Source organism: Botryllus schlosseri, chromosome 13 (assembly GCF_051294905.1).
Source record: "Botryllus schlosseri isolate E-star chromosome 13, Bs_hap1, whole genome shotgun sequence".
Classification (NCBI taxonomy): Eukaryota; Metazoa; Chordata; class Ascidiacea; order Stolidobranchia; family Styelidae; genus Botryllus; species Botryllus schlosseri.
This window is the reverse complement of record NC_137248.1, coordinates 11999785-12017013: the sequence shown is the minus strand read 5'-3', so window position 1 is coordinate 12017013 and position 17229 is coordinate 11999785. Positions and strand designations below refer to the sequence as shown.

Genomic DNA, 17229 nt, shown 5'->3' with positions numbered 1-17229 from the left:
TATTTGGGCTAAAACATACACGACTGATCAGGTGATAATCACTCGTCCGCATCTCGCACCAGTGGGTGGCGGCAATAAAATTGTCGATGTTTTTAGCTACGAATTTCTGCATGTGAACGTCGAAGAGGAATTTCGGTGGCTAAGTGCAGCAGGAACGATTTCGTATGATATTCCAGATTTGTTCTGTGGATTAGCAGATTCGTCATACGGATTTGAAGTAACATGACGTGATGGATCCAATTCACGATCGAATGTTCCTGTCGCAATCGGTTCGTCAATGTCTTTTTCGATTTCTTGAGATGCTACCATACCAGCAATTGATTTCGTGTCTTTATAATGCTGATAACTTACCTTTTAGCTTCCTGAAGATGGCCCAGACATTGATTCGCTGAATGACGAAACGTTCGGGTCTGGCGCGGTTGGTGAGTACATACGAGTAAACATTGTGCCTGTTTCATTTTCAAATTTTCCTACAGACTCATGTCCACATTGTTGATTTGTCCCTGTTAATTCAATGTATTACAAATCCTTATATTCAATTAAACCCAATTTTAAGTTAAAATAAACTTGGAGTTGAGTTTAATTAAATTGGGTGATTTGTAATAGAAATAAATTTGTCTCTCCGATTTTGTGTAAAGAGCAATGTAATGCAACTGATCAACATTTGACTGATAGGCCTATCAAATTTTCTCTAACACTCTAATGTGGCATTTAAGGTGGTTTATACAGCAGATTTCTCAAGTATAATGAATTGTCCGCGATCTACCTTTTAGATAAAATATTTATTTTATTTGATGTCTCAATCCAAGTTGAATACAATATTGTTTTCTTAACCACTCTGCTGCAAAGTATAAGTCGTTTGCAAAACTGATTTGTTCCAGTTTGGATAATGAAACATTTTACCTTAGATGAAGATTGGGAAGGCTGCCATGACAATTATGTCGAAAAACAATCTCGAAATGGAAGCATCGGGAATTACAGCATGCCCATGAACGAAGACGAATTGGAACGTTCGAATCAACAACTGGCTGCCGCCGTGGAAGAACTCGTGTTGAATAGCGACCAGGATCAAGATGCCATAGACCCGGCGATCGTGAGTCTACGCAAGGAGACCAGGGGCGGTTCGTACAGCCCGAGATTTACCGAGAAGTAAGTTATTGTGAGTCATTCATCAGTGTCAGTGTGAAATCCATTACCGGTATCAGGTATTGATAGGTCTACGCCTCTGTTTGAAATCTTTTCAGAGGCTATTAGATGAATTGATTTGGGACAGTTCCAAGTGATTCATGCCCAACTATCTAGGACGGAATTGGTAAAATTAATGGTACTACGTTGTAATCAATATATCCAGTTTTGTGTTGTTATCCTAATAATTATTATCACCTGTCTAAATTTTTCTCCAAGCTAAACAGCTTCAACATGGAGCTGACAATCCTAGATAAACCTCCAACTCTTGAAGGATTTCTAGAGTTTCTTGCAATGGCAACCCAGCAGTGTTGCGGCTGTAGAACTTACTACTACATTATCACGCCATTTCTAGATGATAGTCACAGCCTCGAGCCTCTGTTGATTCAATCAATCCAAATTTTTATATGTATTATGTAGAGCTATTTTACGTGGGAGGGTAATTGGACTTCTCCATTTTTTTACTATTGATGTCACCATGGCCAGGTTGCAAGTGTGCGCGTCGTGTTTGCATTTTCCCGATTCCAAGGATATTTGTATTGGCTAATGTGTGACGAACTCTGAATCACGTCCTTGACTTTTGTCAGTCTGATGTCACCATACATGAACGAAAATGGGTCTTTTGGAAGATCGGACTCGCCATACTCGTTCTCGAATTCTACTTCGTCCGTTTTTCAGAGCGACGGAATGGTGAGTCTCTGTCTCTATACCTGGCGGTAATGACCGTTCATTCCATGTTTCTTCCCTATGCCAAACATATACACATTGTAATCTCGTACGATAACGTGATGGTCTTTGTTTCATCTTATGTGAATTTTCCAGATCGTGTATGAAAAATGTGATGTCAATATTTGAATCTTGAAATTTTATCAACTCCCCTCTGTTAACTACTGTAATGTGTCTTTGGTTATGAGAATTCAAAGCGCATCGTGGTGCGGAGTGCCTTCACTAAATTCATTGCAGCCAACTTGCAAAATTTCTTGGACAAGTATCAAAATTTTTATAGAACCAATCCCGATTTCCGCAATATATATTCCATCATATGCCTCTCATTGAAATAACTGTGGTCGGTCTTTTGATACTGCCCTCCCTCGCACAATTGATAGGAATTTACTCGGATATATGTAGGCTACATAAAGCATCGCTTGCAAGCACTGTATGCAATGTTCCTTCTAAGCTGCGCACGTGCGCAAATGCACAGTGCTGACACGGTCTCTGCGCACAGAAAATATAAGTTGTGCACAAAAATTCCGAAGTGATGACCTTTTTTTAGTCGTTGCGCACTGTTGTCCAAGGGTCTGCGCAGTGAGTTGGTGAGTGTGCGCAGACTGGTCAAAAATTAGGGGGAACATTGACTGTATGGTAGATGATAAGCTACTTCAATTGCTGAAATAAAATATCTGGCTTTTTTGTCGTTTTTAATCCGTTATCATAGAGCCAAGTCTTGTGCTAGAATTTACTTTCAGATTTATTCCAAGTTCCAATCTATTTTGTGTTGTGGTTACTCGAATATATGCATTTCTATCACTAGTAGGGATTGTACAATTGCTCATTCGTAATCAATTCAAATCTTATATTTGTTCTGATATTGCTATTCATACCTTTCGAATTGAATCGAGTGTTGGGAATACTGAATCGGACTCCACCAAGTAGTCAGAATGATCATCGTATTTAACTATAGTCAGAGTTAACTATAGTTAGCTTTTGGATCAGCAAAGACATGTGCAAGACAGCATTGTGCATCTAGCCCGAAATTTGATTGAAACACCCGGTTTACAATTGCATAGTATATTCATATTGAAATAAACCCGGATATTTTCAGAGAGCGCTCGCCGGGGGTAATTGTCATCAACATTGAGCTTATGCTATCTCTTTGTCCGGATTATTTGAAATTTCATGCCGGTAACGTCCTATTTGGTGAAACCATTGTTGATATACAATGTTCTTTCCAATTCTTTACTAGTTGATGACGATTACCCCTGACGTGTGCCATCCGAAAGTATTCAGGCTCATTTCGATATGGGTATACATTTCAATTGTATATTGAAGTTCTGCACCGCATAGACGCTCTTAAAATACTGAGTTGGATATGCGAATTCTTTTCGTTTTTTTTTTCGCTTCCTTCGAATGGACTTTGTTTCAAGCTTACCCAACTGCAATCGCGACACAATTCTGTTTTTTTGTAATTGACCCGTCCCCGATTTGCAGAGGGACATCTGGAACAATCCGGACTCCGACATGCACGAATCGTACTCTAAATCTCCCTCTATGATAATGGAACGGCAATTGTTGAACGAGAAACTGCGCAACATGATGAAAAAGTCCACTCTCAACTCTGGATACGAGGTTGCATTTGCTGTTTTCTTGAGGCTGTCAGTTAGGAGCCCTTATGCTTATTTTTTGTCATTTTTAAGGATGCCGCTATTTTGACCGCTGTGAGAGCCTCGCCTACGCCTACGAAAAGTAATTGGCAGTCGGACCCGCTCCGCGATGCCTACCAGTCCATGTTTGGTCAAAAATCGGCTGTTACGAAAGTTGAAGACTTGGAAAAAGAGTATTCGAAAAGCGATATGAGGTTCGGTTTATGTCTTGCGCGTGAAATTTGCGAGGTTGCTTTGCAGTGTCTGATGGTACTTTCGAATGAAAAATTCTTCACGTGTACAACAGGAGTGTTCAAAAATGACTTTTTTTTCAATTTGTACAGGGTACTTGATAAAAATTGTAAGGTTACCTAAAAATCGCTGCACACCAAATTTGGCGCAATTCCAACCTATAGCAGTGGCGTTGCTATTAGAGAAAAAGTTTTGAACATATTTAATAACAATGAATATGATTTTTTTCAAATTTTACTGTCTACTGCATAAAATTGTTAGATTGTCTGATTGTCTGAATTTTTATTAAATAAATCCAAAACTTGTTTCTCTTATAGCAATGCCGAACCTCTATAGGTTGGAATTGAACCAAAATTGGTGTGCAACCTTTAATTAGGTAACCTGACACTGTTATCAAGTAGCCAGTAGAATTTGGGAAAAAAAGTCATTTATGAACAGTTCAAAAATAACTTTTTTTCTCAAATTGTGCTGGCTACTTGATAAAATTGTCAGGTTACCTAATTTGAACATGCACAGCAAATTTGGTTCAATTCCAACCAGTGGAAGCGGAGTTATTGCCATCAAAAAATTTGGATTATCGATAAAATAGTATTTACGGTGGCCAACTCTTTAATTATTGACTATAGGTGTGCCCAACGTAAATACTATTTTATTCAAATCCAAATTTTTCGAGGGCAATAACTCCACTTCCACTGGCTGGAATTGAGCCAAATTTGGCGAACATCATTTCTATATACATATACAACCTAACACTTTCATGGGGTGAACAGAAAATTGAAAAATAATTTTTTTATTCATTTTTATATAAATAGAAATATTCTTCTGTAGCAATGCGGCTACTCGCTGGAATTGAACCAAATTTGGTGTATAGGCTTAAATTAGGTAACCTAACAATTTTATCACGTAGCCAGTGCAATTTGTGAAAAAACTCATTTTTGAATATCCCTAACGAACAGCGAACACCCCTAGCCTAGTGTACAATTACAATTCAAGCCAAATTTCCAAATTTTGCATACAAGAAATGCATGAAAAGTTTGATGGTGTCAATTACTGTAATTAACCAATACTCGAGACTTGAACTCACATTTTCCTATAAACAGCAATTGCTAGGCAGGGCAACGGCCATAGCATGTTTATAGAATATGAAACTGTGCCAATATTGTATGGGGAAAACCATTTCCATACTTTCCATTCTTGACCGCGTTTGTCCGTATTAAGGTGAATATCCTACTGAAACTTACTACTTTGCCTCTCTTATGAAGCCTCATCGATCAATATTCATACACCTACCTTTACATCAGTCTCATGACATTTTCTTGTAAATGGTGAATTTTTTTCTTTGGCTTGTATTTGAAAGCTGAATCGAGATCAATGTCGACAGGTGGGTTGATTCATTGGATACTGTTGTAACTAATGGCGAGATTGAGGACAATGTGATTTGAAAGTTGTGGCTTTGCTTTCGTGTTCTGTACTGTTTTGAACTCTCTACCATTACGATTAGAGCTCAACTTGTGGGACAGGCATAGATTAGCCTATCCGTTTACAAAATGATTATCTTGATCTTCTATGAGGCGAAAACTCATTGTGGTGTGGATAGTATTATGTGGGCATTTTTGATGGGCCATTTTCAATTGTGCAACCAGCGAATTGACATTCTATGCAAATGACTGATTTAGTAAGAAAATGCTACAGTGAATGTGTGGAAGGATCATTGTAATCAGGTCATGAAATAGACTCTTTGAGACTAGGACTTGGAATTATCGTCTTACAGATCTGGGCTGGTTCAATTGATATTACGTCCGAAGCGTTAACACCAGAGGCCTTCCGCGTTTCAGAAGTACGGCTTGGCAAAATGAATGATTCTTGTAATCTAGTGCCACTCATTATAATGACAACGTCACAACTAATAACAGCACAACAGACTAGTTTTGGTTTTGTTATGCATAGTCTACACCGGGGGTATCAAACATACTGGCCGCATCTGGCCTGCCAGACGATTTCATCCGGCCCGCGAAGCAATTCTGAGTAGATTGAATTTTCTTTTATATATTTTCAAGCATATTTGTAACAAATGTTGAGATATTTTGCAGGAAATACTTCCATATTTATAATGCCCATTACCCGACAACAGCGCTGTGGTTTCACTCTAGTTACCGCTATAGCAACAAGTCGGTGAAATCAACATCCAATTTCAAGAAGGCAAAAAGTGCACATCAAGTTCGCAGTTTTATACAAATATGGACCAAAAAGGTAGTTCTTCACAGAAGCGAAAACGCCAATGCGGAACCGTTATAGACAGAGAAAATATATTAGTGGCACAAATATATAATTGAAAGATTTATGGTCGCACTGCTGTGTCAATTTCGACCCAATATATCCCCAGACATCAGAGAAACCGGACTCGCGGTTTAATAATAATAAACCAAACTCTAACGTCCGCGTTTCCAATTAAATATCTTGTATTCCTCGCAACCCATATGCAGGGCTAACGCCAGATTACGACTAAATCAAAGGAAGCATAGAATATGGCTTATGGCTACTTATATCTTCATTAACGCCACTGTTTCAGCAGTTCTCAACTGTATTCAACTGACAATCATCGTATTTTAGCCAATTCCATTGTTCGCGAATAGAGGTTATATGCGACTTGCTACTCCTACTTTGAAAACCGATCCGCGTATTATCTATATATGCTTTTAAGGTATTCAAGTTAAAATCAAGATTACGAGGTAACATTTTGGAATCAGTTGACTGATCCGGCCCGCAAGCGATTTGAAGGCTTGAATCCGGCCTGCGACGCAATTTGAGTTTGACACCCCTGGTCTACACTTTTAGTAACTAAAATTGTTGTGATCCGTCTAGGAAGACTTACTTACAGTCACAAGGTTTTCTTGGCATTTAGTCACTAAAAATGTAGAGTATGCGACAAATAATATGAACGGTTGAACATAAGTAAACCCGGAAGGTACATGAAGCTCTCGGAATGCCTTAGTCGAGAATGCTAAAGAAACTAAAGGGCAAACAGACGAGCTTGAATGAAGCAGTGTTCAAGTAATTGGGTGATAACAAGACCCATTTTTTTAAATGACCCGTCACTTTTTTTGCAGAAGTCCGTCGCCCACCTTTGGCATCAGTATTCCGAAGAAGGAAAGCGCCGACAGTGAGCGGGATCGATCTCTACCGGCCCGGTCCATCTCGCCAGTGATCGGCAGCCCCACGTCCCACGCCTTGCCTATCGGCACGCCCCCGAAGCATATCGCGGACATGATGCAGCAAGCCCAAAAGCAGGTTAGCGCAGAGTAGAGGAATGAATTAACCTTACTTTTTGTCTACTCGATGAGTTATTTTTCCCTACTTCGGTTTCTACCTAACAGTTTTTTAGGCAAACTTACTATTTTATAGAAAGTAGTCTGCATCACGGTTATGAGTAAAATGTCCTTCTATTGCGGTAACTGCATATATATTCTAAGATTGAAGCGATTGATAGTGGCAATAATGGTTAGGTGGTGATAGTGAAAATGCACACAATGCTATTTCGAGAGTCCTAACCAAGTCTACGTTTTGAAACCACTTGTAGTTGCGACATGTCTACGCTTTGGCAAAACTACTGATTTTTTCACTTCAGATATCGAAAAGTAGAAACTAGTCTGGGGTAAGTATACATCATTTCTAGGTATGTGTGAAATAGCCGTCACAGTAGCTATTTGCGGAGGTTGCACGTTATTGTAGGGTTAACGGCGCATCTGGCAATTTCGAAAATAGCCACAGCCCATTACCTGCCAATTTAGCATGCAAACCCTCAACCAATCTACTTGGTACTTGTCTTTTCGTTTCTGCTTCCTGTTAATTTGACGTCGACTCGTCTTGGAAATCATTACTTGTACTTGTAGTTAAGTAGAAATATACAATGTTGTTTCTGCTGAAGTAGCAACACTGACTAGTTTAGGCTCGTTTAGCGATGCTTGGGCTCACTGGTAACGGTATTTCAACCCGCTACATTCGACAACAGGGCTACGGGACGATACCACGGCCTGGTGGGCCAAACGTGCCTGGCATGCCGCAGCAAAGGCCGCGCTACGGGTTTCCAGTGCCGATGATGCGTGGCATGCCGCCGAGAGGCATGAACGTGTGGCCGCCGGGAATGGTCAGGGCACCTATGAACCCGGTGCTGGCCCAGGTAGGATTGAGTCAATTGTCGTTTGATCGGTTGCGCCAAATACACATTCTAGATTGTTTAATAACTGGATCTCAGTCTTCTAGCTTACAGACCGGTAAAACTTGAGAATATATATATTTAGCTGTTGTTACAACATAAGTAGGGTACGCTCAATTTTGGCTGCTCATTTTCTTTCAGAAGAAATACGACTTGGCTTTAAACTAGATACTATTGTACTGCCGAATGTCGCTGAAATTTCATTTAAACATTATTAGCTTTCTGTAGCTTTTACACAATTTGGTTAAACACCTTGCAGTGTCACGACGTGTGATAAGTAAAATGTGGACCATGAACTCTCTGTCGTGTTAGAAAGCGTTCTAAATTACATTCTCTATTTTTGAATCGGTTTAAAATGTGTTTTTTTATTCTCTTATTAACGGTTTTGATTTTATTGAGTTTAGACGACTTGTACTTGAGAGTTTTCAGTTTTTTAGCGTAACCAGGCTTCGATTATGAATCTTTTCACTTATTTCGAAATCACTACTTTTCCTTGTACTTGAGTTGAAATTTATGACTTTATTTCTACTGGAATTGTCCAACCCTGGACTGGAAGTCTCTTTCCTATTTCAGGACCTGATGAACAAGTTGAGCATGAACAAGAACATTTCGATGATGATGATGAGGCCGCCCCCGCCGAACATGAGCCCCATCGGGTCCCCGCGTGTCATGCACTCTCCCCGGATGGGTATGGGGCCGATGATGATGCGACCCGGGATTCCTATGGGCATGAGGGCCCCGATGGGTATGCCGCCGCCTTTCCCGAATCAAAGGTAATCGTTCGTGCAATACAGAGTTATTTGATTCCAATTTAATTCTAATTCCGAGTACTTGTTGAGTATCACCGATCACTAATGACATTTTTAGTCATCATCAGCTCAAGAAAAAGGCCGTAAACAGGTGATATTCGGACTGGGCGAGATTTGAAAATTTCATGGCTAGGCCACTCAGTGTTTGTGGTTGTCCTGAGTTTTTGATACAAATACATTTCGATGGCAACCCTGCTTATATTTCGGTTGCGGTTATCCTGAAAAAGGCGAGTACAATTTCAGTACTCGGAAAAATCATCTCTTACGACTCTACTCAAATCGTCGCTGACTTTGAAAAAATCACTGTCCTGTCGTAGTTTCCATTTTTTATGATACAACACCAACTTTGAATACTCCTCCATTGTTCAGAATGCAGGGCCCGCCGTTTCCCAGAATGCATTTCGGACCGGGTCACCTCCACCCCGAGCACAGCCGTTTTGTGCGAATGCGTCGCCAGCGGCGGCCCCACGATGGCCGTAGTCGCCGCGACGACCGCAACCACTTTCCGCGGGACCCGTACTCGAACTTGATGACCAATCGGGAAAAGGAATGGGTCGTGAAGATCCAGATGATGGCTCTGCAGAGCGACCGTCCCGAGATTGACGATTACTATTACCAGGTATTGTGACATGTCACGAATTGTCTTGGGAAATTGGATAATTTTAATTATAGCGAAATGCTGGTATCTAATTCTAATCTAATTGTGAATAGTTTCTATGCTTTAATCTAATTTCTGGTGCTTCTGAAAGTGCTACAAGAAAACCGTACAGGTGAAACTTGCCATGCTTGCTGTCGGACATTCGCCATTTTGCTTATAAAAATCAACTATGATGTAATATGAACTGAATTTGATTTTGATTTTCTTTCTTTCAAATATGAAATTTAATTCAATTACAATTTTACGAATTTGGTACCGTAAACCGGGGTAACTTTGGACGATTTTCAACAATTCCGCTATATATCTTGGAAATGCTAGGGTGTAGGGGAGACAAGTTTTGTCTTTTTCAGGGGTCATGGAGCAAAGATTAGAATTAACTCTAAAATCTAAAATCTTCATGTGGGGTAACTTTGGACAATGTAGTTTTTTGGATGTCTTTACACTCAATTATTTATGAAACCTCGTGAATGAGGCTTATTTGGTAAGAGTTGATGAGAGCAGTGGCTAAAACTAAAACAAAATAGTACACGTCTGGCCTATTGTATGATTTTTATTTAATTCACCCCCCCTAAAAAATTATAGTTTATGAAGGATAATGCCCCCTTATTCATCCCTTATCTCAATTTTCCCTCCTGTCATAACCAATTGGACCTTATTAATAACTTATGGTTATAAGGGGTATCTTACTGGCGGTGTCAGCAATCAACAGCAAACATTAGGCATGTTACCGTGATCTATTGCTGATTGCTATTGCTGATATTACTGTTCTTTAAAAGATACACTTTCCCTTTCCTATGTCCTCTGATGGATATATTTATCGTAACTTACGATATCCCACATTCAGCAGGCGCATCTTCAAGAGTATGTGATAAGGTTTTGGAGTAGCTTACACCCTATTACAATCTCTCGGCTTATTGCCTACCCATTTTTTCATATTTTGACAAACTCTTAATTTATTAACCTTCTCATTCCATTTTAAAAAGCCGTAAGGCCGGTCATAACGAATATAGTTGACGATATACTTTGACACAGAGTAAGCAGCCACTTTCCAGAGCTCTAAATATCACAATTTCCACTGTCCAAAGTTACCCGTTCTGATACTTAAAGGTATCTGCTGCAAAGTTTTGAATCTATGAATCACATGCTAACTATGTTTGGTTGTAAGAAGCTTAACGGCCATAAATTTTGATGAAATTGGCCCCTGCCATTAACTTATCAATGTTGCGTCAAGTTTATCTGGTAGTAAAATGAATCCACCTTTTATTGAGACTACTTGTGGCACTGTTGCCTCATGAAAAAGAATTGGACATCCAGCAGCAACCCTTTTCCGTCAATAACCATTTAAATTTTTTACTGCTTAGTGTCCAAAGTTACCCTTAAGTCCAAAGTTACCCCGGTTTACGGTAATTATAATTCTGATCTAATATGGAAAAAAATGTGAAGCTATAATTCTTGCTGCCTTCGACGATATATTTGAGATGCGCCTGTTGCTGTTGTATGTGTTATTGCTTATGGAATCTAGCATATTTCCCCCTTTGCATGCAACTGATGCAAGCAATGTCACTGAAGCCAGATCCGTCATATTTTAGCATTACATCGAGAAGAAGTTAAAAGAAGGCGACTTAAATCCAGACAAAGAGACTTCCGATCAAAAAAGGCTAATCACGCCGACCAAAGCCAATCCGGACCATAAGAAATACGTTCCGGGTGCGTCCCACGCGGTGCTCACGGTTGGACACGCGAGTAATGTGTTTTGTTTTCCAGTTCAATACGACAATTCTTTAGGGAAGTTAACCGTTTCGAGCGTCTATAATCCGCGTCAGATTATCGACGTTATCCACGCGGAGAAAGACGAGGACCAATCGACGGTGAGATGAGTGTAGCGGAGCATGCGACTTTGTATCCCCAAACCAGCTCCAACAATGACGCTAACTTTGACCCACGTGTTAAAGTGCCGTTCGCTCGTATGTATGCGGACATTGATAGATATTTTTAATTTAGAAATCATTTCCAACAAACGTGGGCTTGATTATATAGCAGTACTGGTCCCTATTCTATTGTATTTTTTGTACGGGCTTGAAATAGGGTTTTAGTGTGAGATTGCATATGCACGTTGTTACCTGCCTACTGCCAGAGGACATCCAAGTATTCACTGATACTGCTGGAGTCGAAAGTTGTTGATTATGTGTGTGCATTGGCGATTACAACACGAATCTTTTGTGTGCCATATCTGAGAGTTCTTTTGCACCCGTGAACCGCAAATGCAAGGGGAGGGCTGACGATATATATCTATACACTTAATTGTATGGTTTGCAACATTTAGGTAAATCTGCTTGTTGGTTAGCACTGGGCGTACTAGAACTACTAGATGCTTTGGACACTATTTCATTATCGTGGATTGGTGGATGATAAAACGTAATGGGAGTCCGTTCTGATACTTCTTTTATTCTACGGCGTAAAACGTGGTAAATTACTCAGCATTAAATACTGGGGTGCGAGTCTAAATAGTTGCAAAAGCGTGATTTCGGTTTTAGGTGATACACATTCTTCATTATTCGGAAAAAAGTATTTTCATTACCAACTGCCTCTTATAACGATTTTAGTCTACTAGCATTAACGCTGGGTTTGAAGAATGTCAAAGCATACATATTTTATTCAGGAATCAGTCGATGTGAGCATGAGCATGAGCAAAAGACTTGAAATCTACTGTGTGATTGAGAAAGTAAGGATTGATTTTGTTTCATAGACGCACACGATTTATTGCCATTGGAATTGTGCTGCATTTGACATTGTCAGATTTGCGGAGCGGTAAGCTTTGTAGGAAACAGTATAGCGGTATGATGTGATCCCGTCTTGGAGCCATGCGGAGCAGAGCTCTTCAAAGTGTGACGCTTGATTTTTCGATATTCCCAGTCTTACTCTGTACTGCTTCGAGTGGAAGAGAACCAAATCCCACCTTCGGAAAGCGTCTTGGACCCACATTGCGAAGATAAGAGAGCGCGGTGCGCAGAAGACGTGCGAAAGCTGGAAAAGCTCTTGTTACCTAAAGACTCGACAGACACCCTCGTCCAGTGCTTGCGTTTACGTAAAGGAAAACGTTTGTTATGCAGAGTGTTACCGTTCGTTTCCAGGGTAAGTCAGATGTCGTTCCGTTTAAGGCAGGTTTTCTTAAACGGGTTTTAAGGGGTCCGGGAAATGGCAGGAATAAAACTACAAACAACCTTGTTTTTAAGTCTTATTGGTTAAAATAGCTACACAGGCGAGATAAAGCACTTATAATGACACAAGAGGCCGTAATCAAGACTGGACGAAAGTGATGACTTGTTTTTTTAGTCATCAGCCTACCGAATTTCACAGTTATACTACTGAGATCGTAATTTTTGTAGTTCCACATTGACAGCTACTCTGGTTATGCAGTTCAAAAAATGTTCTCGGACTAGATCACGATAAGGGGTACACTAAACTACCAAAAATTATTTAAGGGTTTGTCGCTTGAAAAAGTTTGAGAATCCCTGGCTTGGGTGCACTTTTACTTTTGTTAGACTATTTTTAGATTCCTGGGCGTGTGGGATTAAATAGTTTAGTGTAAAACCCTGGATATTAGCATCCGACTGCCACTCTGGCGATAGCGTCTTTCGTTATTGACCAGTCGTAAACTACTCCCGTGCAACATTTGAAGAATATATTCTGTTCTGGGAAATTCCATGTTCACCGCAGGGTAGCGTTTTTACTGCATGGCGAATATTTGTCCGTGGTTGACATCGACATAACCCGAATGCCCCATCCTCTCTTCCGTATGTTAAAGAGCCACACCCCATCATAAAAGCCGTGTTCAACGATCTACTTTACGATTTGCCGTTCTATTCATAACCATTGTTTGTTTTGTTTTGTGCAGAACGTTTCCTTCCAGATTGTTTCGGTTTTGATCAAGCAATTGCCTTTTCTAATAAAGAAAGATTTAAAAGAACAAGTAAGTGTCGCGTCGGTTCGCAGATGGGTCGGCTCGGTGTGACATCGTAGAAATTGTCTTAAAATCCTGTGTCATGTAATGAGTACCGTAACTGTTTACGTATGATGTATCAACACATGCTTTGTGGAGGTGAATTTTCGTGCGATTCTTTTGATGCCGTATGGTCAAATTTGACAGGCTTTCGGTTTTGTGTTTACCCACGGGGGCTCAGTGGTGCGATACTTCTTCTTTTTCGGAGTACTCTGCTCTACTTAATTGGTTAGGTTTGTAGACTACTTACACTTCCACTCAACAGGGAAAACTACTTACTTTTTTCACTGTTGATTTGGTAATAGCAATTAGTTTAGCGATATGTCGGCGTCATTTTCCCGGGTGAATGTAATATCAACTGAGCAAAATGGCCCTCGTATGACGATAACTGAATGTATTTTCGAATATAGCACCTTTTGTAGTGTCTTTTGTTTTATTGCTGTTGCAGCTGCTTCCAGAATTCTACTCGCCTGTTTGTGAAGCCATGTGTCAATTTGATACCGATGCCATGGTCAGTGTTGTGTCAACTCTCATTCCGTTATCGAACACCGTCTACCGTGACAAGGTTAGTATTTCTTCCTGTGTGCGTTTCCTGATACTTTATCGTGTCTAAAATGAAGGCCATTGTTGCATAGTTAGCTATGCTGTATACCAGGGTGTTGGCATGTACTTGTTTTCCACGACTCAGGTATTTAACCTGCTTGTAATTATTGGGAAATACTACAGCCTACAACTGACTATTTTCTTGTGTAAAACAGTACGAAAGTGAGCATGAAGCTGTACATGAATAATAGTTTGAACACTGGTCCGATTGTTGCGATAGGGTTTTGCCGATAGTGCTTTGTTTTGCGATGCTGTGATTGTCCGCAACAATGTCTGCCACCCATAGCTCTACCGTCCTGATTAGTAAACTTATGTTAACTGTGGATGTATATATTAAATTTTGCTTTTTGTAATAATGTGATGATAAGACTCGATCAGTCCATTTAGCAAATTTCTATTCATATTTTTCAGTTCGTTTTGTCTCTCGTGTGCAAAGTTTTGACGACTACCAGCAAATTGTTCGACCTCTGTGAAGAGTTGGTTTCAGAAACAAAGAAAATATGGTGAGACACTGTCGTCTGTTTATATTGCTGTACAAACGATGACTTCATCAAAAGCGTATGAATTTTCCAGTACGCAGGAGTTGTTCATGTAGTCAACATTGGTGTTCTAGTAGAAAGTAGAAGTAGGGGTTTTCAAGACAACTCGAAACTACTAGGAAATGAAGGTCAGAAAAGCAGTCGTGTAGTTTCAAAAAGTAGGCCTGATAGAGCAATGGCAGTTAATTGGTGTCTTGTCTCTAATTGTGGAGTCCAAATTGACTAATTGACTCTACAAAGAGGTACAGTTTTTGAAAATGAATTCAGTTACCGTGATACATGTACAAAGAGTTATTATGACAATTTCACACAAAAGACAAACTAGGGTGAAGTGAAAAATTTTGAATTCCAAAACGGACACTTGATATGTGGTGCCAAATATCAAAAAAATAATGTCTATAATAATTTTGGGCTCGTGAACCCTCTAGGGGTCGTGCAATTTCACCGAACGAGCCAAAATTGGCCAATTTCGCTATGAATTGATAACCGCGTACGCTAGAAAGCTGGTTTTGGGCTTGAAAGATGCAGAAGCAACAAGTTTCTATCTCACTTCCACAGAACGTTGTCTTAAAAATGAACAGAAAAAAAGTTTCAGGCAAATTATTGATTTTTAGACTGTTTTAAGGTCAAATTGTGCAATGTGCACTGAAACAGTGGGTACGATGCTAAAACTGTGATTGATCTTGTGACTGACAACTCCATATTGAAAGCACAAAAACATCAATTCTATATTGATAAAAGAAATATTACGAAGATGGTTTCACTACCAGAGTATTAGTCTGCACAAACCTAAAAATCTTGTTTCGTAATAAAGGATTTCATCTGCTTTCGAGACTTCAGTTTTTGTCTGATGAGACCATCTCTACGTTTAAATCCCGACACATCGGCAGATGCTTCAGTCGCCAGTTTCACGTGTCTTTCCGGAAAATGTTTTGCTGGGAATGCTCGGTGATGATGATGAAGGCCTCAGAAGACTTGTAGTTAGCAGGATTACAACTATCCGCTGATCAAACAGGGAATACCAGATTCCAATTGGCGATTTTGAAGGAGGATATATTAACGAACCGAAACCTGAAAACAACATTGACACCAGCATCAGATTGTTCAAAAGACCAATTATAAATATCAAGGCCAGATCAATCACTACACGCTTTATGCATCGTACCCACTGCTTCAGTGCCTAATTTTACCTAAAAATGGCCTAAAAATCAATAATTTGCTTGTAACTTTTTTCAGTTCATTTTTAAGACAAAGTTTCCTGGGAGTGAGGTGGAAACTTGGTTGCTTCTGCATCTTTTAAGCGCAAAATCAGCTTGCTAGTGTAAGCGGTTATCAATATATAACAAAATCGGCTATTTTTGGCTGGTTCGGTGAAATTGCACGACCACTAGAGGGTGCACGAGCCCAAAATTATTACAGAAAATTTAGAAGTGTGAGAATCCAGTAGTTTTGCCAAAATAATTGTTAACTAGCAATATTCCGAAAACATAACCTTCTTGAGTACTCCAAAACCAGTGACCACCTCTGCCGAAATCTCCGACGCTTCTGTGTCACTGATACTGACCTTAGGTAAATTCCTTCAAAGTTTCCAAAAGTTCTGATTTATGGCACTTGTGATGGCGCGTTTGGTTAACTAAGAAAATCCTATAATCCAAAGTAAATTGAAAAATCATATTTCGAATTGCTTTGCAGGTCGAATTTTCTCTCTATTTGCGCAAAGTTATTTTTGTCTCTACTGGAAAAAAGCAAGACGTCTGTTCCCGCCCAATTGGAAGAATCCGTTATCGATGTCTTGGAAGAACACGCCGCCAAATATCTTGCCGACGACGCTAAAATCAGCGCGCAGCTAAAGGCGATACGGGACTTATATTTAGAAAAGCACTCATGACAGTCTGTAATCGGGCGTCCGTGAGGGGGAAAAAGGCAATCAAGCTTCTGGGTTATCAAAATTCGTTGTCGCGATCCGATATCTGCCTAGCAATCCTAACGCTGTCACTTCCGATGAGAGTTTGTGCTATTTTTACATCGTACGTGAGCCGACGCTCATTATTGTGCACTCGGAACATGAATATGCCCTTCGTAGCTTTGCGTTTGTGTGCGATTGGATATATGGGCGGGGTGAATGGCTAGGACCAGATGTTAGATCATAATCAGCAGTTCTATTCACGACACGCAATGTACAATGCGATGTAATGAACATAAGATGATGTCGAAACAACCAAGCGCGGGCTAACGTCTACGTCGGCGTATATCGGTTCGATCGTGATCTTTCGTCCTTCATCTTTTCTTCTGTATGCTATTCATTCGCTTTCCTTGCATTCGTCCTTCGCAGGGTCCGTTTTGTAATGACGCCACAAGATCCGCAACGGTTTAGAAACAACCTTTGTTGGCAACTCCGGCGCCATCGTCTATTCACAATAACGCGAATACTAGGGATGGTGTGAACGAGTCGACGTCACAAATTTAGAGGTCCACGTTCACAAGCGAACCTGGGTAGGTTCTGCGCTATGAACTTTTATATGTTTTACAATTTTCACGCCATTATAAATCCTTCGGTTAAAATTCTTTACATTTCAACTTGTGACCTCTGTAGCCTATATATGGCGCTGG

At 40.1% G+C, this 17229-nt stretch overlaps 1 protein-coding gene across 1 annotated transcript; it reads left to right on the top strand.

The window, feature by feature from the left end:
* The first annotated feature begins 79 nt into the window (after positions 1-79).
* Positions 80-16701, top strand: LOC145453187 (protein PAT1 homolog 1-like). Its single transcript, XM_080331164.1, has 18 exons — positions 80-269; positions 359-422; positions 909-1149; positions 1773-1875; positions 3394-3531; positions 3600-3760; positions 6905-7085; positions 7807-7974; positions 8584-8783; positions 9189-9438; positions 11067-11184; positions 11242-11345; positions 12137-12199; positions 12391-12609; positions 13373-13447; positions 13926-14042; positions 14492-14583; positions 16312-16701. The coding sequence occupies exons 1-18, from the start codon at positions 231-233 to the stop codon at positions 16505-16507; spliced, it is 2529 nt and encodes an 842-aa protein (XP_080187290.1). The 5' UTR covers positions 80-230; the 3' UTR covers positions 16508-16701.
* The last annotated feature ends 528 nt before the right edge of the window (positions 16702-17229 follow it).

Excerpts from the sequence above, each read along its gene's own strand:
- LOC145453187 (XM_080331164.1), top strand. The coding sequence starts at position 231 with ATGGATCCAATTCACGATCGAATGTTCCTGTCGCAATCG. Across the intron at positions 1,876-3,393 it reads TTTTTCAGAGCGACGGAATG|AGGGACATCTGGAACAATCC; the intron begins GTGAGTCTCTGT and ends CCCGATTTGCAG. Across the intron at positions 14,043-14,491 it reads ACACCGTCTACCGTGACAAG|TTCGTTTTGTCTCTCGTGTG; the intron begins GTTAGTATTTCT and ends CATATTTTTCAG.